This window comes from Poecilia reticulata, chromosome 12 (assembly GCF_904066995.2).
Source record: "Poecilia reticulata chromosome 12, P_reticulata-male-v2, whole genome shotgun sequence".
NCBI classification, from domain to species: domain Eukaryota; kingdom Metazoa; phylum Chordata; class Actinopteri; order Cyprinodontiformes; family Poeciliidae; genus Poecilia; species Poecilia reticulata.
In genome coordinates, this window is record NC_088841.1 from 3,987,207 (window position 1) to 4,014,160 (window position 26,954).

General features: G+C 38.8%; 2 protein-coding genes across 6 annotated transcripts in view; both read right to left on the minus strand.

Annotated features, from left to right (window-relative positions):
* Positions 1-71: 71 nt before the first annotated feature.
* Positions 72-19,768, minus strand: pitpnb (phosphatidylinositol transfer protein, beta). 2 transcript variants are annotated; one of them, XM_008423304.3, is made up of 12 exons: positions 19,679-19,768; positions 15,340-15,370; positions 14,974-15,119; positions 12,851-12,942; positions 12,656-12,663; positions 10,936-11,010; positions 8,229-8,312; positions 6,072-6,149; positions 5,871-5,975; positions 4,579-4,701; positions 4,303-4,389; positions 72-2,431 (listed from the first exon to the last, which is right to left on the minus strand). In XM_008423304.3, exons 1-11 carry the CDS (start codon positions 19,696-19,698, stop codon positions 4,342-4,344), a joined length of 810 nt encoding a protein of 269 aa, XP_008421526.1. In that variant the 5' UTR covers positions 19,699-19,768; the 3' UTR covers positions 72-2,431; positions 4,303-4,341. The 2 variants fall into 2 exon arrangements, with proteins under 2 accessions (XP_008421526.1, XP_008421525.1); XM_008423303.3 differs by lacking the exon at positions 4,303-4,389.
* A 1,773-nt stretch (positions 19,769-21,541) lies between these two features.
* Positions 21,542-26,954, minus strand: part of ttc28 (tetratricopeptide repeat domain 28) — a 124,325-nt gene continuing 118,912 nt past the window's right edge. For all 4 annotated transcript variants that reach the window (XM_081613232.1, XM_008423306.3, XM_081613233.1 and 1 more), the window contains 3 exons: positions 26,783-26,890; positions 26,067-26,688; positions 21,542-25,034 (listed from right to left, as the gene is read on the minus strand). In XM_081613232.1, coding sequence (XP_081469358.1) covers positions 23,960-25,034; positions 26,067-26,688; positions 26,783-26,890 — 1,805 coding nt within the window. In that variant the 3' untranslated portion in view covers positions 21,542-23,959. The remainder of the gene's footprint in view (positions 25,035-26,066; positions 26,689-26,782; positions 26,891-26,954) is intronic.

The following is a 26,954-nucleotide window of genomic DNA, read 5'->3' on the forward strand; positions in this document are numbered from 1 at the left end:
TTTATAAGAAAATGACAAAGCACTTCTAATAAAACAATCATCTCATGAAGGAGAAACAAATCAAACACTGCTCCTTTTATTTGTTCAAATTTATTAGATATTCTGTTATGCTCCATTGTCTAGACCTTCTGTCACAGCCTGAAAGCTATGAACGAGGAAAAAGGTACTAATTGTTTTACATTCACTACTAATTCCCCTGAATGTTTGCCTTATCAGAAAGAGAAAATTTAATACATTGTGAATCTTTGTCTTTCAAAAAACAACAAAAAAAGAAAACATAAAAAAAACAGTAGATTTTGCAAGTGCTTATTCATGATTACAATAAGAAAACAGTATTTTTGGACTCCATCTCTCTCTTTTTTCCCATATATGCTCCAAGCCCTTTCCTCCTTACAGTATCCGTTGGCTGGGATAACTCCGCTGGTTCCGCTCCCATCATGACCAGACTCCCGGGCTTTTCACTCCTCGACTCGTAAATCAGAGGTCCAGCTGGGGAGAGTCTGATTGTGAGGGGAAGTCCGCCCCCTTAACTGTCCACCTCGTCTGATGCGCTTCGAGAAACTCGGAAAAAAAAGTTGGCGAAAATAAAGTGTTTAAATTTTTTTTTTTTTTTAATTAAAACCGAACATGCAAATCAAACTTTAGTCAAACCCTTTGTCCTCATGTACTGGTGATATCGACATCTGTCCCTCTTATGCATGTAGAGCTACACATTCATAAGCATGGATGAGGTATGGTCGGCTCCACTTTACACACCGGGCTGATATTACCTGTTGTTAAGAAATCAGAGCGATATTGTAAATGAATAAATCTGACAATGCTAATAGCTCAGTGGCGCTCATATCTACAGTTTGTCCGCTTTATTGGATTTCATAAAGAGTACGCTTACAGTCGAGCTTCCATGTAACTTTGTGACAAAACTCAATTTTAGAGACACAGACCAGATCGTCAGCCTTAAAGCCACAACACTAACTACATTTTACCCCAAGCTCAAAATAATAATAAAAATACTAAAAAAACAAAAACAAAAAAATAACATCTAAACCACAACCTGCAGATGTGAAAATCTCACGTAACGTAGCCAAAAAAGCGAACAGGATCGCTTCAAAATCTAAAGCCATATCCAAACTTAGCCTAAATCAGAATAAAAACATTTTTTAGGCTCATTTCCTAGAAACATAAACGCAAATGGAGAGGAAATTAAAAAAAAAAAAAATCCCCAACAAACATGCGGATCTGCCTGGACCCATTTCTGACAGTTGAGAAATTTCTGGTTTTGGATACATAATCATACATATATTTATTTGGAAAAAACCCCCCAAAAAAACAAACCCTAACCCGATTCATGCACACTCACACTTTAGTTTTGCTTTGTTTCGTTGTGGAGGCTGTGCGAGCCGTCCGGTTAAAGCCCTAGCCGTAGGAGAGAAGGCCATGCAGCGACAGCATGAGGCAAAGTTCAGAAGGCTGGTTTAACCTGGATTTGAAGCTATCCATCTCAATCCCACTCCCCAAAAAAAAACCAGACAGTCCTTTAAGAGTGAAGGCAGTTAGAAACACTGACAAGCACACAAACGTTCACGCTGACACAAGTAGAAGGTGCTCCCTTGCACTCTGAACTCAGTAGAACTGAGAGAAGCTGCACTGCAGCTACTACATGCAGCAATGGGTAAAAAAAATTTAAAAATACAGATTCCACTGTTTGACAAAAAACATGTTGTGTTTGAATGCGGAGGAAAATTAAATGTTTGATATCAAAACCACCTCAGATTTCCAAACAGTGGGAGAAAGTATTCCCAGCAAACTGTCAGACAGACGGGACAGCAGGATGAAGCAGGAGCGGAAAACAAACGAGCTTTCAGGACAAAACGAAACAAATGGACAGTAGTGAGGGAGAAGTAAAATAGAAACAGTTATATTACAAGACAGGGTAAGCGGTCCGACACCTGCTTAAATAAACTGAATTTGTGGTGCGGACCTGTGAACCTAGAAAACAACATTCTAATTTGAAAGGCTTGGCTTCTGGAGTCATGGTTTACAGACCTGAATAAAAACAAAGCCCATTAGAATCAACTAACAATTACATATCAGGCAATTTTATGTTCTGTGCAAATTTTTTTTTTTTTTTATACATGTATGCAAAAACTTTTTTTTTTCTTACATTTTCTTATATGCTTTTGTGTGTGTGTGTGTGTGTGTTAACTGAGTGAACAAGAGGCTTGTGACAGGGATGGGATCTGTACAGTACTGTTAACCAATCGCATCAAACCCCCCCAATATGTGACACAGGACGAGAAGAGGCGAAGTCAGGGGGCCACTTTCTCAGCGGGGTGGGCGCGTCTCTGATGACATCATCATGACAGGGTTTGGTTGATTTGCCTCACTGCTCATGAGCAGCACTGGTGCCTCGAATCGGACCTATTTTACGCAGCTGGAGGTGCGGGAGAGAGAGAGGAGAGAAAAAACGGCATTTCTGCGGGTTAACGAGAGCCGACTAGCTGGATGTGTGCACACTTAAAAGTCAATGCGCATGTTTTGTTAGCGGCGACGCTCATGCAGTCCACTGAAGGAAGCAAATTCAGGTTAGCTTCATTCCTGTTAGGCATGGGCCAGCTACCAGTGTGGAGGAATGGAAAACCACTGGTGTTTTCCCATAATACTGTTAAAGCTGTTGAAAAAGCTTTCACTGCCCCTCCCCAATCTATTGCTGCACACTGTCGGTCAGCTAGCTAAAAAAGGCTACCAATTAGTGTTAATTAAGACCAGGTGTCTGAAACCGTTACAAATAAAATTGACATTTTGCCCTTAGTCCATCTAAATAAAACTCACTGAATGTTAAATAAAATGTATAATTTTCGGTTGATATTTACTATAAGAAATTTGCTATTTAAAAAAAAAACATCATTTCCATTTTTAGATTTTAAAACAAATTCAAACTTCGGGATGGATACGTTTTCTTCTACTGGATGTTGATATCAACCGAATGAGAAATCAGAAAATAACTGGGACTTTTTGCATCATTCTGTTGAAATGGTTCAGTCGAATTATTCCATGAAAAAAGTGGGAAAAACAATTAAAACATGCATATATCTATATTTAGAAGCAGTTTTTTTTAATTAAACTTTTAATTAGCCATTATGAAAGTCTCAAAGAGCCACTGCTGGAAATATTTGAAGCGTTGGATCTACAATCCCGTTCAAAAAAAAAAAAAAAAAGCTGTTTAATTTAAGAAATTTATGCTTAGTTTATTGTTGAGTAGGTTAGAAAAAGAAAAAAAATTTTTTGGTGATGTTGGATTTTAAAAATGACTTTTTTTTGTACTCAAAAACTTTGGCTGATAGCCATTTTCCAATACCACTAAATTCACCACAAAGCTAAAGTTATTTCTGATTGGTGGAGGCAGATGATTAGTTCCATTTTCCATGGCAACCTGCTTCCATTTAAACACTAATACTAAATTCAGGAGCAATTTATTCTACTTTATAGCTTAAGATTTTGTATCAAAATAAAAGGTAAAAAAAAATCATTACAGATAATACACATTTAAAATATTAACACTCAAAGTTATCATACTTTGTGAATGTCCAACTGGCCCATGCCTAAATCCACTAATTAAAAAACATCAGGAAGAAAACAAAAACAAGATCAGAGGAAAACAAGATGGGACAAAACTTTGAGCTGGAAGAAAATATTAGAATGGAAGTGAGAAAGATGTGAACAAACTGCAGACACTAAAACACTGAAAGACATGCAGAACACGACCCTGTTCTTCATATATGGATCTCTCAGTAACGATAACCAATTATACATCAGAGGTTTCCTGCAAAACAGCTCAACCTGATGCTAACATGTTTGTAGATGCAAAATAGTTCTGCATCCACCACTTTTAAAGATCAATATCTGAAAAATCTGAACCTAAAAGTCAGCTTTTCTGTTAAATGAATGATTTAAATACGATACTTTACAATGTCCAAATCTAAAGCTTTAAAAACATCTTTCAAGGAAAAATTCTTTGGATCTTTTAGACAGATCTTCAGCAAAGATTTTTCAGTTCATTCTCAATTTTTTATGGAAATAACTGCTCTGTTAAAATGTAATTTTCAGGCCGGGTTAACACAAACTGGTGGGTCCATGGTAGAAAAACAGGGTTTATTAGTGAAAAGCAGAGCGATGTCAGAGGTAAAACGAAGCACAAACGTCTGGTCGGACAAAAAGTGAAACAGGTGGGCTGGGTGACGGAGTGAGGAGGAGGAGGGAGGTCGGTCCATGCAACACTGCCACCTCTCCTGGTCACAAACTTACTCAGCCTGCCTCTAGTGTCTGACCTACAGCGCAGCGCCTCTACTCGTCTGTTGCCGTGGTGCCTCGCACGTCACCTTTCTGACGCATCTGATTAGGGAGTAAACGCAGGTTAAGTTAGGAACGCTCACTGTGAAGTGTTGTCTCCTGCAGGCTGCTGAAATTACAACAGAAGTCTAGAAATCCGGGGGAGAAAAACAAACTGGACGTCTGCTTAAGTTGCTCTGACTCATCAGAGAAAGAGGGCAGCGTGTTCTAGTTCAGGTCTGAATGAATTACCTCCTCTAGCTCTTTCTGGGTCTCCTCCTCCATCCGCCGGATGTCCTCCATAGTCAAACCAACCCATTTGTCAATCCAGCAGAACAGCTGACGGTGGAAGTTGGTGAAAATTCGCTTTTCTTGCTGTGGAGAAAGAAAGAAAAAAAAAAGACAGGACAAACATGATTTAAATGACAGTTCCTCTTTATGGGCATCTATAAAGCAAGTGGACTGTTGTTCCAGAAAACATTTTTTTAAAATACTTGTAAAAGTATTCATACTGTAATATTTCCACTTTTTTTTTTTTTTTTAAACGTGGAACAAAATTGTAGGATGAAATGTAAATGAGTTGAAAGGTTTTTACAAAAACATAATTAATAAAAACTGTGGCTTTCACCATTTTTTCCTCAGTTCCAAAATTAAATCATGTTGCTCACCTAATGCCTGGTTCACACGGCAAGATTTTGAAAGTATCGGCCGATTTCCCAAACCTGAGAGATCCCCCACACACGACGATGTGTGGCATCCAGCAACACACCACACCATAAACTGATTTCATTCACCGACATTCAGCTGTCCGACAGGAAATCTTGCAAAACCTCTCGAGCTCAAATGTGACTTTGGAGTAAACAAACATGGCCGACTGGGAAGAAACAACGGTGATAGTTTGTGGACAATATTTATTTCTAGAAACGGAACTCCAAAAGCAGGAAGTGGACTACAGTGCAGGGCATTCTGGGTAAATACAACCAAAACAAACACACAATTCTAGCGCTAGTGAGAGAAATAGTTTGTGGTCTTTTACCAAAGATTAAAAATATTCTACAGCTGCTGAAATCAGACGCCACTCCATTTTTGTTTGCATTTTGTGAAGAGGGAAGTTGAGCTCCTTTCTTCTTCAGAGGTTTTCGTGTAATTTCCTTCAGTGTTTCTTGATGCAGTGCCACCATAGGCGAGGAGGGGAACAGGTTTTCCAAAGGGTTTGACACAGAGCATTGCGAAAGAGAACCACAGCAGATGAAAATGCAACAAATGTAGCAATTTTGGTCCCAAATTGAAGTGAGTCTACCGGGCTATAGGATGTAAAAACACCCTCAAATCGGAGCGGTACTGACATCTTTCTGAGCAGACCAGGTCTCTCTTTAACCACCACATAAGGCAGGAATATCCCTTTAGAGCCGTCCTGATAATCTGGGCACCCTTAAGAAATTCTGAAGGGGGAAAGCGGTAGGAAAATCTCACCGTGTGAACTAGGGGTAGCCTGAAACATAAAGAAGTCTTGAACATGTGTGATAAAGAGCAGTGTACGGTACCCTATGGATGAAGTTTTCCACTTTGGTCTGCAGACCCCACCATCTGAACTTGACAGTGACCAGTTTATAAGCACACATGTAAGGACAATCTGGCTTCAGCTCATTCTGGAGGGACACATCAGTGGAAAACAGAGGTGATCAATAACAGCTGTCACCAGGCCATGAACAAGCACGATGGGGCTTGTTGTTCATGGCAGGTACCTTCCAGTCAGAACCCAGAGGTCCTCTGCCCGTCTTGGGGGAGTGGAAAAGGCCGGGGTCTTCTTCTGGCTTGTAGTCCTGAAAGAAAAAGAACTAAAATGTTCAAATTCCTGCTGCAGACAAATTAAAAAAGCAGGCAGAAAACACAGACTGTTTTTTTTGTTTTATGGACGACAGCTTGTGAAAGCAAAGCATTGTGATGAAGAAAGGAAATGGTTTGTGTGTCACTGCAGCTTTAAAAGGTTGACCTTTCCGGGAAGAGAATCCTGTCCACAGAGTAAATAAAGCAAAGAAAAGTCAAGAGCAGTCAGACCATCTAATTATTCCCCAATTAGTATGAAGTTTGACAAGCCCAGTGAAATTTGAAAATGTATGAATCTCCATTTCATTTTTTTACTCCAACCCCATCCAAGGTCGTGGTTCTGCTTTAATCTGTCAGCTCTGCTGTAAAAAGTAGGTGAATACTGGGAACAGATGGACATTTAAGTTTAGCTGCGTCCAACAAGCTGATCCACTTAAGTCATTACTGTATAAGAACCAATAAGAAAGGCAGGGTCAGGAGAGACGCATTTGCAGTGAAATGTGTTTTATCAAACCCCGCTTGATTTTAAACAACCACTGTTCAGCAATAATCAATCAGAATAAGGCCTTTCATTTCTTTAATTTCTTTTTATTTCTCTTTCTCACCGTTTACGTTTTAATGATTTAAAGCCCCCCGGAAAACATTGCAGTTAAACAACGTTTAACTAAAGTTCTACCGGGTTTAGAGTCCCAGTTGGCTGAATTCAACTAAAAATCTAGAGGTTGGAGTCCTTGTCAAACGGTGTTTTTGACTAAAGTCCCAGAGGGTTAGAGTCCCAGTTAAACGACGTTTAACTGAAGTCCTAAAAGGGGTGCGGGTTTTAATGTTATCTTTTTTTTAAAATCTCTCTTTCTCACTGTTTATTCAATATCACATGCTGTTTCCATTTTAATTATGTAAAGCACTTTGAAATGCCTTGCTGCTGAAATGTGCTATACAAATAAAATTTGATTGATTGACTTGATTGATTTCAAACGGGGAACTTTTCTCTCTGCTTAGTGCAACAAAACTACTTATTATTCTGTTGGCTAATTTTAGAGGAACAAAACGTTATGAATTGGTGTTTAAGGCAGAGCATAATAGGGGGAGGTTGTTATACGTTACCAGGTGAACAAAGCTGCCTCCGAGGTTTTGTATAAAAGTAGTTCACTGTGCGAAAGACCAAGTTCTTTTCTCGCACTACCAAAAGACAATAGATAACACTCAAGAAAATGTTTTCCTCTAAAAAAAAAAAAAAAAAGAAAACCCAGATCTTGATCAAATTTTAACTTCATATCAACTATCTCCCCCCAGAGATCAATAAGTATGGTGTTTACATATTAAAATATGATTGCATGCAATTGTTGTGCACAACAGCTCTGCTTGATGTGGTGAAGTACACCAGATTTGATATTAGGCAAGTTTTAAAAATGTACATTCACAAACCTATTACTCCATTTAAAGTGCTTTACGCTCTGGCAACAACATAATAATAAGCAGAATAACTTAATTGATAGATATTAAAAACTTAAACTCTGACAGGAATTAAATGAATTCCTTTTTAGTGAAATCATGTATTAAAATCTAAGCAGAATGAAGAGATAAGTTATTAAATTGTGCAGTTGCTTTTTCGTGCTATTGGATAGACTGTTGTTTTGTGTCCAACCTGCACAGGCTGACAGTTTGTGATTGGATCTTGAATATCCAATCAAGCCTTGAGTAACATTTTCCCTAAGTGACTGGATCGATCATTAATTAGACCAAAAGTAAAGCTCAGTGTTTCACCAAGCAGTAACCTTGTTAAATTGTTTTGTTGTTCCAAAAGAAACTTTAAACATTTCTACTGTCATTTGAAGAGTTTTCCAGTTACTATTCTTCTTAATCCAGAACTTTGGTATAAAATCATGCATTTCTTTTCTCAATCCAAAACACCCAACATGAACCCAAATAAGCTCTTCACCTTGAATTAGGCTAACAAACCAATCAGAAGTTGGTCAATTGAAATATTCTTCAAATTTAAACCAATAAATGTCTTCCTTTTTTTTAACTTCAGAGGTTTAACTGAACCCTGACGAATCAGAAGCGGTCCGACTCACCCCAGGGGCCACGTCTTCTTTGTTTGCAATATCTATGTGCACTACGTCTACGGTCCTCCACGTCTCCTCATCCAGGTCGTGCACCTAAAACAAAAACAACTACTTCATCAAAATGCAACTAGGATGTCAGGAATAGACGAGATCGTTCCCTATGCCAAGGCTTAAAAATGATAGACCTGGAAGTATGAAATATGTTTAACATGGTCTGCTTCTGTCAGTTCATCTCACAAAGAATTATTACGTGCTGAAGAAATGTAATGATTATACATTATGTGAAGGAATTGTAATCAAAAGAATTATGATTTAGCTATAAAAGATTAAAGAATATAAAATGAGTAAAAATAATTTTAAAAACAATAATAAACTCTGCAATGTGTGTTTCTTGAAGGAAAAGAAGGAAAAGCAAAAAAAAAAAAAAAAGTAATTATGCTGTAACTTGACCTTTACAAAGCATTACCAATTAAAGAAGCATTTACAAATTTCAGAGAAGTTGTGTACATTGGATTATCAGAGTCATCTTTAATTATGAAGTTCTTCAGTTACAGTAAAATTGTGTTGGTGCATGGCTCATTTTTTGAAGGTTTCTTTGGGTTCTGGTGGGCTTTATTTGAAGGTTCTCAGACAAAAAAGTGCGTAATGAGACAGAGGCAGTGGGAAAGGAACCTGCAACGGCTGTGTTGAAGGTTAGGGCCTCTCCATGTGGGCCATGCTTAACTCCTGCGTCACCACAGCACCCCACATATTAGATTTTTAAGGGTTGCTTTAGGCCTAAAGTTAGAAAAACAAAATAACACCCCTGGGGCTCCATACAAGTGTATTGTAAAAAGTGTATTTCATTTGACTGGGAATTTCAATCTCTTGTAAAGGTAAAGCTAATTCTTGTTGACACAAATGGTGCTGCAAAGGTTGTCTGGATGCAAATGAATGAAAATATTACTTTATATTTTAACCATTGGGATGAGTTTCTACACAGTGTGTTTAAAAACGGACCAAGACTCTTGAAACAAGAAGACACTAGAAGTTTCATGGCAGCATGACTTGATGCCGCATTATGGAGAAATATACAGGTCCTTCTCAAAAAATTTGCATATTGTGATGAAGTTCATTATTTTCCATAATGTAATGATAAAAATTAAACTGTCATATTTTAGATTCATTGCACACAAACTGAAATATTTCAGGTCTTTTATTGTTTTAATACTGATGATTTTGGCATACAGCTCATGAAAACCCAAAATCCCTATCAAAAACTTAGCATATTTCATCCGACCAATAAAAGAAAAGTGTTTTAATACCAAAAAAGTCAACCTTCAAATAATTATGTTCAGTTATGCACTCAATAGTTGGTCAGGAATCCTTTGGCAGCCTTCAATGCGGCCTGGCATGGAGGCAATCAGCCTGTGGCTCTGCTGAGGTGTTATGGAGGCCATGATGCTTCGATAGCCTTAAGCTCATCCAGAGTTTTGGGTCTTGCGTCTCTCAACTTTCTCTTCACAATATCCCACAGATTCTCTACGGGGTTCAGGTCAGGAGAGTTGGCAGGTCAATTGAGCACAGTAATACCATGGTCAGTAATACCATGGTCAGTAATACCAGTGGTTTTCTCACTGTGAGCAGGTGCCAGCTTGTGCTGAAAAATGAAATCTTCATCTCCATAAAGCTTTTCAGCAGATGGAAGCATGAAGTGCTCCAAAACCTCCTGATAGCTGCTGCATTGACCTGCCCTTGATAAAACACAGTGGACCAACACCAGCAGCTGACATGGCTCCCCAGACCATCACTGACTGTTGGTACTTAACACTGGACTTCTGGCCTTTTGGCATTTCCTTCTCCCCAGTCTTCCTCCAGACTCTGGCACCTTGATTTCTGAATGACATGCAAAATTTGCTTTCATCCAAAAAAAGTACTTTGGACCACTGAGCAACAGTCCAGTGCTGCTTCTCTGTAGCCCAGGTCAGGCGCTTCTGCTGCTGCTTCTGGTTCAAAAGTGGCTTGACCTTTGACCTGGGGAATGCAGCACCTGTAGCCCATTTCCTGCACATGCCTGTGCACGGTGGCTCTGGATGTTTCTACTCCAGACTCAGTCCTCTGCTTCTGCAGGTCCCCCAAGGTCTGGAATTGGTCCTTCTCCACCATCTTCCTCAGGGTCCGGTCACCTCTTCTCGTTGTGCAGCGTTTTCTGCCACACTTTTCCCTTCCCACTGAGGTGCCTTGATACAGCACTCTGGGAAAAGCCTATTCGTTCAGATATTTCTTTCTGTATCTTACCCTCTTGCTTGAGGGTGTCAATGATGACCTTCTGGACAGCAGAAGGTCATCATTGACCCATGATTGCGGTTTTGAGTAATGAACCAGGCTGGGAGTTTTTAAAAGCCTCAGGAATCTTTTGCAGGAGTTTAGAGTTACTTTGTTGATTCAGATGATTGGGTTAATTGTTCTTTCAGAGAACCTTTTAATGATATGCTAATTTTTTGAGACTGGGATTTTGGGTTTTCATGAGCTGTATGCCAAAATCATTAGTATTAAAACAATAAAAGACATGAAATATTTCAGTTGGTGTGCAAGGAATCTAAAATATATGACAGTTTAATTTTTATCATTACATTATGGAAAATAATGAACTTTATCACAATATGCTAATTTTTTGAGAAGGACCTGTACAATCCACTGTTTATACATTCACAATCCTGATTATTTCCTTACTTACGTTTTCTATTGTTCCCTTGTCGGGTTTGTGCCACGTCTCGATCTTTATCATGAAGTCGTCTTTCATGTACTCATTCTGAGACAGCAGAACAGAAAACAGATTCAGTCGGCCCGTAATGAGTCAGTCTAAAATCAGACGGATCGTGCCCCATGGTGACCAGCGGAGCTCATCTCAGCACGGAGGGTTAGCTAAACAAAATGAATGGAGGGTTGTGAGGGACACACTTAAAGCCCACAGTTTAATCCAATTAGGAAAGCAGACTTTGGACTGAAAGTGCAGTAGTGATGTTGCATCGCTCAGCTCTGCTCCATTTTAAACCTCAGCAGCAGTTGTTAGCTTTCAGGGAACTGGAACGCTGGCCAATGAGTAACGCTTGTAAAATGGAGTTGGATATCGTTACTTTAAATAACAATGGAAACAAATATTTGCATTCATAGGGGTTATACATGGATCATTTCAAGAGGTAGAAATAATGACACTAAATATAAAAAAAAAAAAGTAAATCAAACTGCTTGATTAAGAGTTCCTACACATAAAACAGATGCAACATCATTTATTTTAGTTATGCTGCTGCTCCAACAACAGTTTTGGTAGGTCTGCTGTTGTGCTGACATCTTTTGGTTTTCAGGCCATGGATTGAACAGAGCTTTGATGTATTCAAACCCTGGCATTTCGTTTTAGAACCCGACCCTGATTCTTCACCACCGTCTCCCTGATCTGTCTGCTCTGCTCCTCACCCTCTATGATGCTGCTTGTTCCTGAATGTTCTGACATAAACTCTTCCAGAAATAGGAAAAGTGGATTAAATCACAACCATTATCACAACAGCAAAGTTGGCAATTTTGAAACTTGGAAGGATTTGATAGAATATATGGTTTATTTTAAGCTCCAGTAATATACTTTCACTACCCTCACTGGCCATACTTTAAGTATGGCTTACACAAATGGCATTCTGGTTATTGTGATTGCTTTCAGCAAGTCAAATTTAAGACTTTTCAAGACCTTTTCAATGCCACCTTAAATAAAATTTAAGACCTGGAAAATTTAAATACGGGTGATAGTTGGGGGATCCTGCTGTATTACAGCCAAGCATAACAAGTGTATCCCACACTGAGGTACATTCAAGTTTTGTTTCTGTTTAAAATTACATATAAGAGAATATATGAAACACAGTCCTGCTGCCAGAAAATTTAACATGTGTGATTAATGTAAATAAGACAGACTTACCTTTTTTGTTATTTTAGTCCCTAAGTTATTCTACTCTATTATTTATTATTAATATATTATATCTATTAATTAGGCAACTTCTAAAGGTCATTGGTAAAACTGTACTTTATTTAGCAGCATTGGAGTAAAGTGAACTCAGTAGAAATTAATGCCAGTTTTCATGATATATTATATATAAAATAAACTTTCACTTCATAATTATGTATGATTAGCTTTCACGCTAATATTTTAAATCCAAACAACATAAATTGAAGTTGGATAGTTTTAATGTTATAAAATTGAGATACAAATACTATTTCAATGTGACGTCATCTAACTTATTAAAAACCATCCCTCGTTCACCTGAAACTTTTCACAGCAACTCTATCAAAACAAAATAAAAGGTTCTTCTAGTCTAAAGTGTAATCAGAACTACATTCTATTTTCCTCAGAGATGAGATTCAACAAATTGTGATCAGAATGAATAAAATCTTTATTAAGATTGTAAACTCACCGTCACAACTGCACAGCAAGGAGGGAAAGGCAGAAAGAAGGAAGAGATAAAAAATATCATTAGTAAAAAAAAAAAAGAATAAAGTTTTAGGATATGCAAACAAACAAGTACATTACTACACCATTGTCATTATTATTATTACACTATGAAGGTGGAGCGTAACCGTGAGTTTGTTTCTGTTCAGTGTGAACTTACTAGTGCGGCAGTATGGGTAAGCGTTCCAAGCTTTTTCGTGAAAAACTAATGCTCCCTCTGGTGCAATCATCTTCACATACCCAGGAACTTTACTGCAGTCAGAGAGACACAAAGAACATTTTTACACAAATAAGACATGTAAAATTATAAATATTATAGTGGATAGTTTGTAAAAGCCTTTAGTCTATTTTATTATTGTCAACGGGCTTCTAATGCAATCGTTAGTGTTAAAATCTAATCACTAAGCCAAGCAGGAGGAACACGGATCAGAGCTGTATTTCTTCAGGAAGACTTGAATAAAAAAAAAACAGCATTTCAATCTGAATTTATTCACATTTTATCTAAAGTAGATGTGAAGGTTGTTCCCTCACTAAACTGAACATTTCTTTCCCACTCACTGATTTATGCAGCTGTTCATGACACTCATTGAGAGGTTTGTGTAAAGATCAGCTGCACAGCACATCATTAGGTTTGGTGTTAGACATGGCTTGTTAAGACTTAACTACATAAACTGTGTGTTGTAATTTTCCACGCTTTACTCCTTCTGTTCATGCACTAGTTTTCTGCTTCTGCTTTGAAAGTATTCAGGCATGTTGCTGAACTCATCCTGGGTTCTGTTGTAAAAAACTGAAAGCTCTGGCCACCAATTGTAGATTAGAGTCCTGCAGAACACATCTGTCATAAAACCTTACAAACACAGGACAGACTAGATGTTTGGCTGACTGAACATTTAAGGAATGCTGGAAATGCAATTAGTAATCACACCAGTCAACAGAAAGACACAAACGCAGGTTTAAACATGAATCTTAAGGGACTCGCTTCTCACACATTCCAGGTACTGTTAGTGTGCAGCAAAAAGGATAACAGAGCTGTGTAAGTGTCAAATAGAGCAGCTGCATTATGGAAAATTCTAATTATTTTGGTAAATGTTGAAAATTACCATTTACTGGAATAAATAGAGGAGTTTTCAAAAACACTGCACGCATTGCACCTAAACTAATGAACAAAAACCCTAGGGCCTGTGGAAATCTCTTCATTTTATTTCAAACTTAATCTTGTTTTTATTTGTATTTCTCCATTTTCCATGTTTTGGGTGAGGCAGGATGCACCCTGAACTTGTTTCCAGGGCAACACCAGGTAGTCACGTTTCTGGACTGTGGGAGGAAACTGGAGTACCAGGAGGGAACCCCTGAATGCACAGGGAGAACAGGCAGGCTGGACCTGGAAGCCTGGACCGTCTTACTGAGAGACAGCAGAACTGATCAGGGCTCCACTTAATACATTTAATTAGTATTGAAAAGGCTGTGAGGAGCAGAACAGTCAGTCGCTGTCTTTTCATCGGGAATGTGAGAGTAAAGAAAAAGCCAAAGCTTGTTAATCACCCACTTATGAAAAAAAAACCACAGCAATATTCTGTGGGGGGCCAGGGGGTTTATATAGCAAATTCCATTTTATTGAGAAAATTCCAAAATTCCCAGTGCTTTTTCCAGAGAGCCTTAAGACAGAACACGAATAATTATTCTAATAATTATGTTTTTGTTTATTGTTTTTAAGGTTTTTATAATTATTGAGAGTTGAAACTTGAATACAAACTCAGATTAATTGCACACCTAATGACAAGCATCTTAAACCAACTTTAGGTATTTTATATTGGCCTATAGAATTTGCCAACTCACAGAATGGGTTCAGTCATAGACATGAAACCCGTACAAATGAAAAAACAAAAACACAGAACATAACCAAGTGGTGTCACAACATCAATGGAAATGTTTAACATATGTAGGTTAGGATATTTTAACTTGAAACCTTTTTTTGTTGTTGCTTGTTCTCATTTTCTAGGTTGACAATTCTGTTTATTTTGTACGCACAAACTGGTGAATAAAAAATAATTTAAAAAAAGCAAAAAAAGACATGAAACTCCTTCTTTAGTGCCTTCATGGCCTTAAGAGTTAAAAAGCTCTGACAAACCGAGGACTGATAAAACCCTAACAACTTTTCCTCAACACATTTAAATTGTTCAGAGCTAATAAAAGAAGTTAGTGCTTAATGATCTGTCAAGACCCATAGGTAGTTTTTCTGATTTTCAACCCTTAACAGAGCAATTACACAAAAACAAGACACACCTCTTTAGATGATATATTTTGTGTGTATATTGTCCCTTCTCCCCTTCCTTCTCATACGGTTCATTTTTCAGAACTTCGATTCCTTCTCCTCCTCCCGTCTCATTCTTGCTAGCCTCAGCCACAGAGTACAGTTGCCCTACTTGATACTGTAGGGAAAAAAATAATAAAATCAAAGCAGAGTGATAATGCAAATGTCACAAATCCTTACGAAGTAGAACAAAAAGTAAAGATTAAGCAGAGAAGCAACAGTTCCACTAAAAGACACCAGAGGCTGTAAGTTTCTGGACAAAATGTTTTGACTCAAATGAAGCACTTGGTACCAAAAAAACAAAACAAAAAAGAAAATTAAAAGACAATATCACTCACCTCTTCGACAGAGACTGGCAACACGACACGGCTGGGAGGGAAAACAGGGAAGATGTAGAAAAACTGATGTTAGACACAACCAAAACAATGAGAAATCACAAAACTCAGGAAAGGAGCGTTAGAAGAGAGCCTGTTGCAATAAATCAATTAAAACAAGATGCATCATTTCTGTTTACATGATTGTTTTTCTCCTTCTACCAAAGACTGGATGATAAAAGTCTTCAGTATCAACCAGCCTCCTGTTTTAAGGATAATTTTAATTGCAGAGAGTTCAGTACGCATTTTATTATTTTTTGTTTTGTTTGGTTGTTCTCTAAATGCATTTAGAATATTTAGAATGTCTTCCAGAAATCACTCCCCCTCCCCATCGATGAGAGGTGTACTTTGCCATAATCAAATTACTTGAAAATTGTCTCAAAACAACATTATCGTAATAATTTCTAGGACAATTTAACGCCCAGCAGCATTTACTATTATGACAGGTCTAGTTATAAGTTGATGAAACGTATCGTTTTAAAAAGATTCTGTTCCTAAAGTCTTTTTCATTGAATTTTATTTTCCAGCCAGAGAACATTTTCTAGCTATCTAAAGCTAAATTCAAGTAAGAAAACTCCTCTTTTTAAAGGTGCAGGATCTGTTCTGGTGTCATTGGTTTTTTTTGTTTGTGTATTTTTTGGGGGGGGGGGGCGTTCAGTTGCTCAGCAAGATTTTGAAGGCGTGTCTACTGCTTACATATCGCAACTTAAGAATGGCATTTGTGAAGCGAGAACCTTGTGGTGGTAAAAGTGTTGTGCGGTGCCTCCCACCTACTGCACACTTGCCAATTTGGCTCCTTGACAAGCTGCTCTGCTGCCTCAAAGGATTCATCAAATTCAGCCCACTGTTCTGACTTTGTGCTTTGGCACAAAATGCAGGAGCGCTATGAGGAGAAAGCGTCAGGAATGCCACATGGATTTTAAAAAATGCCTTTATACAACATGAATATGAATTATGTTTTTGAAGCATGCTTCAAAAACATAATTTATTTTGCACGTGTTACATGTGCAAAATAATTTGAAAAAAGTACTGCTAGCTTCTTGGCTAGATTTTGGTCAATGTGAGTAAGAGTCAGAAACTTCATGACCGAGCACTTTTTTAAACTAAAGATGCATTTAGAATTCAGCTGAACCTTTCAACCTTCAGGAAATCTCAGTTAGCTAGAGTCAGCTGCTGGTTTCGATTTGACATAGCTACTTACAGCTAGCAAAGCTAAAGGTGCTAACCGCTTAGTTAAGATGCTAAACACAGCTTAAATGTCGACTCATATCATTTTGGCTTTTACATAATGTGACGTTGCCTCTGATTAGAACATGAATATTGACAGTCTGGGCCAGATATTAGCAAGAACACACAAGGGCAGTAGCCCAGGGCGCCAATTTTTTTGGGGGGAAACAAAGATTTTTTTTAATGAATGAATGTTTTGCATTGTACTTTATATAAAACTCAAGTCAGTATCAGATGATTGTAGCAATAGTTTGGGATTTTCATTAGCATAAACGTAAACAAAGTGTTTGAAAATTATATGTTATAGTAATTTTTTTGGGAACAAAATGAAGCTACTGCTGCAATGATGTTTTACACCTACCATGCATCAAGACATGCATATGACAACTAATGTCATTTGTATCAGTAGAAAAACTTTCCTGCGGTAGACAGAACACCAACACTGTCTCCAGCCCATATGCCCTCTTCCTTGTATATACGGCCCTGGGGGCTGTTCACAGCAAGAGAAAGGGATGGGGGTTTTTTTGTTGTTTTTTTACATATATATAATTCCTAAAGAGATTTCAGACTTGACTAAAATCAGTATCAAGAAATTGGAAACTAGCCACAAATCTCTAGCTGTTTTTCTGTCCCCGTAGAGTCAACGCCAAGTCTTTCTTGAGCTACTGCGCACAAATTGTGAATTTACATTTTTTTAATACACGTTTCTTGATAAATATACCAAGTTTACGGCAACTGAGGCGTTTCAACTTAGAGAAGTGATTCACAGCAAGCAGTTAGCTTTTATTGTTTTACCTTCTGGACACACTCAAGTCTTTAATGTGATCAATGATATATCAAAGCCAGATCAGAAACATAAAAAAGCCAGACAAATAAGAAATGAGTTAAAACAAAAACCACACAAAATGTCTTCGTTTTACATCAGTTTGAGAGTCAGAACTTCATAAAAATTCCCTACTAAAAAGGTTACCATTTCTGACAGCACGCCATGTCTGCTATTCACACCTAGTGTAGACTTTAGACTGGTCTCCTGATAAAGAACTAGCTGTAGTTGCATATCTTCACTGCAGATAGTAGCAAAGCTACACGCTATAACCGCTTTGATGTTAGCATAAACAATGTGTCTTTAAACATAATCACTACAGAGCAAAAATCATTTTTAACTCTTGTGAAAATCATCTATTGATCACGCCTCGCATCTGCCTGTGGTTTCATTGATAAATATGCTTTGAAAAGCATCTGAAGCAGAATGTGTGTTTGCTCTGACAGACGTTACATATAGAGGAAAGATAGTGGGCAGAATTAAGTTTAAAAAAAAAAAGTTCATTTTAGTTTTCACATGAAAGATTTTTCTCAGTTTTCCTTATAATGTGAAATTATGAAAAGTTTTTTTTCCCCCAAATGTATTTTTAAATCTCAGTCCTTTGTGAATTTTATTTGTTTTTTGTTTCACTGATGTATTCGGGGGGATCGTATAACATTAGATATATTTTTTCTATGGTATGAGTTTGTACTTTTGATTAAATTATGCAGATGAACATGAGTGCAAGGTAAGGAGACCATGCATGAATGGGAAACTTGGAAGTGGATAGATAACATAAATGGAAATAAATATTTAATGTCCTAATGTTTTTTTATTGTAGAGAGTAAAACCTTCACTGACCATTGGAAATGACAATCTAACAGCAGATGTGTAACGTAACTATGAAAAAAAAATCACAGCTTAAGACGGGAAGACAACTGGCTTTAACTGTAATATTCAATATGGTGTCATTTATGCTGTAGCATAAATATGTGTTGCTTTTCTGTTGTACAAAAAAGTTATTGTTACGCATTTTTATGTCTAATTTTGGAGTAAATACTGCTACTCTTACTGGCCCCATTCCCAACTGCAACCAGCACATTTTTAAAAGTTACTGGCGAATTGTGCTATTGAATAAACTGAGTGGGGTTTAAAAAAAGGAAAATAGCTTAAAGCACACACATTTACAGACAGTGGCAGAGTAGAACAAGTGCCATTGTGTCAAGCCTGTCTGACTTACTATTACAGTACGTTCCAGTGTTTAGCATCTAGATTAGTGGTGATGTTTGACATTTTCTCCATACCTCCATAGTTTAAGATTTACATTCAGACAATCTGGATGAGAAGTCTCAACGAGTTCAGACAAAATCTGGTTTGTGCTCAAAACAACAGGTATATAGCAGGTATGGGCTAGCCACAAAGTAAAGCTTCGGCCTAAAATTTATTCAACTGCTAAAAAAACAGGACAATGACCAAGTAGGATGCAGTAATATACAACAGTCCCAGGGTCTTTACAGTACAGTAACCATGTTAACCTAGCCGCCCATGGCATAAGGCTAACTCTCTGCTAACGCCTGTTAAAGTAACAGCAAAGTGACCCTAAAGCTAACTGAAAGGGCGCAAATACAGTATGAGCGAGGCTAAATGACCCGACAACATTTTTTGTTGAAGTTCCGCCTTGACATTAAGCTTTAATTCAGCTGTTAGGCGTGTAGGGAATTGTCATGCTAGCAGCTAGCCCGGCTGCTGCAGCTAACGGTGCCACCTAGCATTTATGGTAAATCCGTCAGAGAAGGAGCCTTAATCTGTCACTCACGAGACCACAGCTTAACATTACGGCAATTTAAACATAAGGCTCGTTGCTAACAGGCTACGAGCTTCCAGCATTGGACCCTGCGTAATTAAGCTTGTGTTATTATTTTTTTGGTGTCGTTATCCAACTAAACCTGTAGTGTGGTTGTGGGTAACCAGGGCAGCCTTTTAGCGCAAGCCGTTTCCATTAAGGAGCTAATTATTCCCTCCGCTGGTACAACTTGGAGGCTAACGCTAGCTTGCACTAGCAACGCCTAAAAAAGACCGGTGTGTCCCGTTATCCACGTCCTGATCCACCGTGCTCAAAGCTGCCTTTTCACGCTAAAGTGCCCTTAAATACCAACAACGACGGCTTTAAACGAGTCACAAGTCTTTAGTTCATGCTAATATGTCGGTACAAAAATTGAAATATCCGGTTTAAAGATGGTAAAATATATCTTTTTAAAAACACTTCAGACTCACTATTCCTTGATGAGCACCATCTTCGTCACCTGGGCTGCGGCTGCGCAGTAGGCGATAACTTCTTACTGTGGCAGATCGTTGTGGTATATAATCAAACCACTCATCTGATTATAAAGATGTGATTTATAAAATTAATCTTATGTAAAATAATCTTAATTGAAAGTAAACTAGAGTTATTTTACTTAAAAATTAAACATGAATCTAAAACTTTAAATGTAAATGCACCAGAAAGAAAGTCAGACAGACATGATTAGTGTACGTCCTATAAGTCAAAATCAAAAATGTACGCTGTTTTGTATCATTTCAAGTATTTAAACTGTCATCCGAAGAGCACAAATTTCATTGCTTTTATCATTTAAGTATATTTGTCTGCAGTCTTGAGTTTGCTGCCTACATTCATTCTCTCTACGATGAAGATTATGGGAATCTATTCCATCGTGAAAATTTATCTCCACACATTACAACTACATTTTGTATTTTACAATAGTCAAAATACAAATTCTATTTGAAAATATATGTAAATTGTAGATACGTGAAAATGAATTTTCTCCAGTTGCAACACCCTTTCCGAAATCTACTATGTACTTGTTACACATTATAAGTTTTATTTCAAATATGTAAAATAGAAATGTGAAGCTAATGTCAATGCTCAAAGGTCTGAGATTTCACTGCTCAATAAGGCAGTATCTTCCTAAAATATAGGCTATAGCCATGACTGATCACTACCATATTTCTCTAGAATAGATGAACTGATGACACACACAAAAAATAAATAAAAAAAAAAAAATATATATATATATATATATATATAAATGTAATTCTTCGTGTCAAAGTGACCATTTTACCTCTGCAGAATCGCGTACACACACACACACACACACACACACATATATATATATATATATATATATATATATATATATATATATATGTGTGTGTGTGTGTGTGTGTGTGTGTGTGTGTGTGTGTGTGTGTGTGTGTGTGTGTGTACGCGATTCTGCAGAGGTAAAATGGTCACTTTGACACGAAGAATTTAATTACTTTAATTACTAAACAGCTTGCCATACAACAGCTCTATTAAGTCTATTCATCCCTTTAGAGCAGTGGTTCTTAACCTTTTTTGAGGTACCGAACCCTCTTATTGCATATGCGCATTCACCGAACCCTTCTTATTCCAATCCCCTCCCCCGCGGACACACAAAATACTTTGCGGTATTCTGATTTAATAATGTAATTATATTAGCTGTGTAACCACCCCCACACCACTAGAGGCAGTAGCAACCCCGAACAGATGCGACTAAGGAGCAGATTTAGACTATAGAATTTGGTAAAAACTGTGAGTTTTGCTGAAGTAATTAAAGACAAAAGTTCAAATCCATGCTGAGAGTGGAGCCCCTTCCTCCGCAGCACTAATTGGCTAAGCAATGTAACGTGATCCTCTGCTGCTAGTGATGGCAAAGCGGCGCGTCATCACGACTTTACACAAGTGTGTCTTTACCTCCGCGGCAGAAGCTCCACCGAACCCCTGGGGTTCGATCGAGCCCAGGTTAAGAACCACTGATTTAGTACTAAAGGTGATTGGAAGAAACAGCTCTCTCTCACACTGAGTTAGGTATTCAGTATTTTTGAATAAAATTCAGCATAACCCCATTTCCTGCTAGACGATTGTGTTGACTGTGGACTTTAGGAAACAAACATTTGACCAACAGTGCAGATGACGTGACAATCCAAATCATCACCGACCGTGGAAACGTCACACTGAAGTCTTCCGTGACTCTCTCTTCTTCTAGACTCCGATTTCCACAGGGAAGAAAATTATGACACTGTTTTTGGAATGGATCTCTCTGATCACTGCTGCAAAAGTTGAACATTAGTACAAATTTATTAAAACCCGACAAGAATTTGACATATGCAAATGAAAATGAACTTCCATAAAAATATCATTTTTTTTTCTTCTTCTTCTTGGTGTTGTAATTGTCTTCATAAAACGTGTAGCATAGAGTGGAAAACAGCTAAATAAAAGAAAAGGATAACCATAGAAAATAAAAATAATTATTACATATTAACTTAGGATCATACTCGGGTAAACTTACACAAATAGCGAGCGTTTTAAACATGAAAAAAAAAAAAAAAGTCGGGACATTTCAGTGTACGTCAAAACACGTGCTCTGTAGTCAGACATGAAAACACTCAAACACTTTTCTGTGTGAGAAGGCAGTCAGTCACCACATCCACTCCTCTCACCATGCTTTGCAAACGCTTCAACGTTTTCACATTTTGTCACTTTACAACCACAGACTTCAATGGATTTTGGTAGGATTTTAAAAGATAGACCAAGCAAAGTAAAGGTGGAGAGAATTAATGCAGGATTGAATAATAATAATAATAATAATAATAATAATAATAATAATAATAATAATAATAATAATAATAAAATAAAACCCACCAATACCCCATTTCAAGTTTGGCACAGTCACATAGAAAGCCTGTTAAAAAGGACAGCAGCCACAAGTAACAATAATAAAACAATGTAGCAGCTAATAATGCAATAACAGATAACAATATAAAATTAAGTAACGTTTTTGCAACTTTAAGTAAAAACAGTGTGATTAATTGTCAATTATTTAAGAAAAATGTTAGTGCATTTTGTATTATCTTGCCAATATTGCAATGTTGATACATTTTTAGCATAGCATTCAAAATTACTTGAAGCTGTAGTAACTAACAGTAATAATGCAGTAAGTAACACATGCACAGGACTGTATTTCTTGTTGGATTGTGTTAGATTTTAGGAAGACAACAGTGGTCACACAACTCAAATGTGTTTTATAATTATAATATTATATTGCTTATATGCTATTATTCTATATCTGCATGAAGTTAGTGTAGTGACTGTGGCTGTTGTGGCCATTTATGTAAAGTTTGCAAATTGTAATTTCTACTAATTTAGTTTTCTATTTTGGGAAGTTAGAATTTAGATCCAAAATCTGTAATTAATTTGTATATTTGAATTGATTAGATTATGTTGGTAATTGGTTAGACCCTCCCATTAATTTAAGTAATTAAAAACCCACCGGGTGCTTGGTGGAGGCATTGTTTGGCAAATGTTTGGTGTGTGGACGGGAGGTTTCTTGTAAATTATTTTTTGACCACTTTTTCGTACTTGAAACGTCAAATTAAGTTTACTTTAGATTTTGGTTAAGTTGTAAGACATTTTTTTAAAATTATTTTGTCGTTTTTTTTTTATATAAGAAATAAAAAACATATTTTTTCAAAAGAAATCAAGTCGGAAGTGCGTTCAAATCAAACCACCTGTTTAGGTGGTTTGATTTGAACGCATGGCCTTTGTTGGAGTTTTGTTTTTTGGAAAATAGAAGGTCGCGACAGTGGCGATGGTGACTTTACATTGTCCAGTGTCTTAACCAGTCCCTGTATACATTCATCATCTATACAGGGTATAGATGATGTATCTATACCCCCCCCAACCCCCCACTGTATAGATGCAGGATGAATATGTCTACAGCACGGTGGTGACTGCATCATGGTATGGGGATTTTTTTCTTCTGCAGCGTGGTTAGAGAAATGAGTTAATGTTGGTGGGAAAAGGGATAGAAATCCTGACTTAAAACCTGTTAAGAGGCTGAAAAACCTTGAGACTAGAAGAGGTTTACCTCCCAGCAGGACAACTCAAAAAATACAACTGAAGCTGCAGTCAAATGGTTAAGATCAAAGCCTATTAATATGTTAGAATGTCCTAGTCGAAGTCCAGACCCAAATTAAAATTAAGAATGTGAAAATCCCAGTTGGATAGTTTAGATGTGCAAAAAATTTCTTTTTTTAAAAGTACCACCAAAAGACTACAGAGTTGACTCAGGGGGCTGAAATGTGTCACCCTTTTCAGTCTTTTATTGGAGAAAAGTTTTGAAAATTATAAATTTTCTTCCCTGTAACAATTATGCATTAGTTTGTCTTTTACATAAAATCCAAATAAAATTCAGTTTGTAGTCCTAACATGACAAAATGTGAAAATATTCACAAAAGTCTTAATTTGCTAGGCACTGTACATTCTACAAACACACATCCACCCCACACACACAGACACACGTAAAATCAAAGAGACATGTGTGAAATTGGTCCATTTTAGGTCCCACCTTCAGCAGGGACTAGTAGTAAATCTGTACTTTATTGAAAAAAAAAGGCAGTTTCTGTCAGTCTACGTAGAAAGTGAACCCTCAGATGAGTCTGCTGCCTGAGAATTCATTGGGGTAAATATCCAAACTTTTAACATTTAGAAGATGGACAAAACTGTCCAGGTGAGAGAAACTTGTATCCGTTCCCAGAGGGAAGTTTGAAGCCTCCTTTGTGGTTTGTTGGAAGATCGGCTGATGGAGCAAGTGGAGGTTTGGGCTCCAGCTTGCGGTGCCCATTGGGTCTGTCGTGGTCTTCCTGTCTGTCCGCGTGTTTCCTACCAGACCCGTGTCTGGGTGAGAGGTTCAGCAAACCCAAAACGTCTTTCTGAACTGTACTCATTTTTTTGTCGCCGCCTCGGAGCGACGCCAAACGGCCGGGCACCTCCTGTTTCTGGCCGACGCCGGCCCAGAAGGTCTTCAGGTTGTGCATCGCCTGGACCTTGTCCTGCTTTGACTGGCTGAGCTCCGAAGGGTCAGTCGGGCTGGACGCTGCCGAGACGGAGCCTCTGGAGGAGTAGGAGAGGGCTGGAGATGAGGCGCTATCAGCAGGAGAGCGAGACGGCGATATGTGGCAGCTGTAAGGTGAACCGGAGTATTTGGGTTTGTGTTGTGAGACGACGGGGGACTTCTTCTCCTTAGCTAGGAGAGATGAAGAAGGAGAAGAAGAGGCGGACGTGTTGATTTTCTGCAGCGATGACGAGCGGGACGGTGGTTTGGGAGGAGTTGGAGGAGGCCTCGAATCAGAGGCATGGGGTGAAAGGTGCTTATGGACGGTAAAAGGGGACGAGCCGGCCTTCAGACTAGCCCTGCTGGGAGGTCTGCTGAACGCACTGGTCTCGGACGGCTGGAACCCACGCGCCCCTCTGGTGGGTTTAAAGGTCGGGGTCGTGGGGGTAGACAGAGACGGTTGCCTGGTGTGAGGGTCTTGTCGGCCCCCGGCTCCTCTCAGAGATGTCACTCTGGTGTTTGCTTTCTGCAGCGTCTCCACAGCTTGCATGTGGCTGTGGGTCTCCTCCAGGATCTTCTGGGCCAATTCGTGGGGATCCAGTTGTCCGGCGGGGCCCATCCTCTCTTCTTGGGATTTGACAGTGCTGTCCGTTTCGGTGCTCGATTGGTCCGACTCGGAGCTGCTAACCTTTCCTTTAACTGTCCGTGTGGGCAATGAGCTACAGGAGAAAAAGGAAACTGTCTTTAGCATGGAACATATTTGGACACCCAACCAGCCTGGAATTGTGAAAATATAATTTCCTGCTGTTAAGTCATAAACTAATCAGGATCAACCACATTTTCATGGTTCAGTTTCACTTGCTGTACCCATCCCAATAATCTGAAGTACAAAGATAACTTTATGTTATCTGCTTTTCAGATAACATAAAGTGTATCTGAAAAACATCCGAATCTAAACACAACAAAACGGTATGTTTGGGGAAAGTCTCCATGTGTATATGACACTGGATCACCATTTACACAAGATCACTAAGAAACCTTGAATCTGTTGTAGTTGTCATGCTGAGGCACTACATGGTGATTTGATTTCTGTCTTTGAGATGCATTAGCTTTGACCCTTAATCACAACTCAGCCAACGAATCACGAGATTCAACTGTAATATTTTTGTTACAGTTTCACTCAAAACTGACTTTGTGAAAATGAATACTAAGACTATGTTTACATAAGACCACTGTCTGATAACTGCAGGTATTTTTGGATGATGGTCAGGGAAAATTTTAATATTTGACAAGACCACCAAGTTGTTATGCCAGCCCACTAGATGGCGCTGTTATTTTAGCACGTGGTCAAATTGCACATCGTCTTTTAACTCTTAACCTTGCACTGACAGTAAGTGCTCGGGTGAGCTCTGCATACGTGAGATTTCATAGTCGAGCGTACCACTTGCATTCATTTCTTATGACAAATTACTTCATTTCCCACAGTCCAAATGGATACTAGCAAGTGTGATGAGCTACTTGGTCACCTAGTCCAGTTTCTTCTCCACCAGGGCAGCTCTTCATGCTAAATCAAAACTCAAAGAAGAAGGACCAAAAGCCCTTCACAGTGACATAGAAGACTCATTGGCATTCACTGCAAATACTTGAAGGAAGTTCAAAGGTTGGAACGACTAGGTTTTAAAGTCAGGGGTCAGTTTGTAAAATAAATAACCCTACATCAGCGTTTTTGACTGAATTAATCCTGAACTTACATTTGTTGGGTGACCTGGCAGCTTGGATGGTCCAGCAGCGCCAGCGGTGGAGCTTTGAGCGGGGACGTAGGTGTGCTGATGCTCCCCTTGGAGGAAACTATCAGAGTCTGGCCCACCGCAGACCCTCTGCCTGAACCACCTCTGCCCTGCCGGTGTCCCGCAGGGAGCGGGAGTGTGTCGCACTCCCTCCCCGCCCGCCCCAACGGCTCGCTGCTTATAATGGAGAAGCCCTCGTACTCCTCGTCCTCTCCTCCTGCCGACGCTCCTCCGTGATTGGCCAGCCGGCCTCTTGCCAGGCGTTGCGAGGAGTAGTACAGACCCGTTCCTCCACCCTGCTTCTCTGGCTCCTGTTGATGCGAGCGATGGCTGATGATGTCACTTCCCGCTGGCTCGGGCCGAGACAGGAAGCTGAGGGAGGAGGCGAGGGAGCTGAGGCTGTAGACGGAGATGGCGTCGCAGGAGAGGTTGTCGGAGCAGCCGGGGGGTAAGAAGGAGGGCTGGGGAGGGTAACAGCTGAGAGAGAGGGGCAAAGACTGAGGCTGGGAGGCCGACTGGGAGGATGACAGAGACTCTAAAGACGACGAACTGTCCATGCTCAGTCGCTTGGGAAGCTCCGTGGAGTCTTAATAAGAAAAGGAAGACAATTAATAGAGAAGTGTAATGTGAAAAAGTTAAAAATAATTTGATTTAGAAACAAAAACAATCATTATTCTCACCAAACAGGGCAAGAAGGGCCTGAAGGGCGAAATGCATGTTACGTCTGCTGGCCTGTTTTCCCGTCTTTAACACGACTTCCTCCTGACCGACCTCGCACAGATCAAAACCTGCAAACACGAGACGCCTCACGATATCAGAGTCGGCTAATAAGCTAAGCAGAAATTCATAAAT

Bases quoted from the DNA above. Each gene is read 5' to 3' on its own strand.
- pitpnb (XM_008423303.3), bottom strand. From the start codon at position 19,698: ATGGTGCTCATCAAGGAATA. The intron at 15,371-19,678 runs GTGAGTCTGAAG...TTTCCCTCCCAG, and splicing joins ATGGTGCTCATCAAGGAATA to CCGTGTCGTGTTGCCAGTCT. The intron at 12,943-14,973 runs GTGTGTCTTGTT...CTCTGACTGCAG, and splicing joins AAAATATATCATCTAAAGAG to TAAAGTTCCTGGGTATGTGA.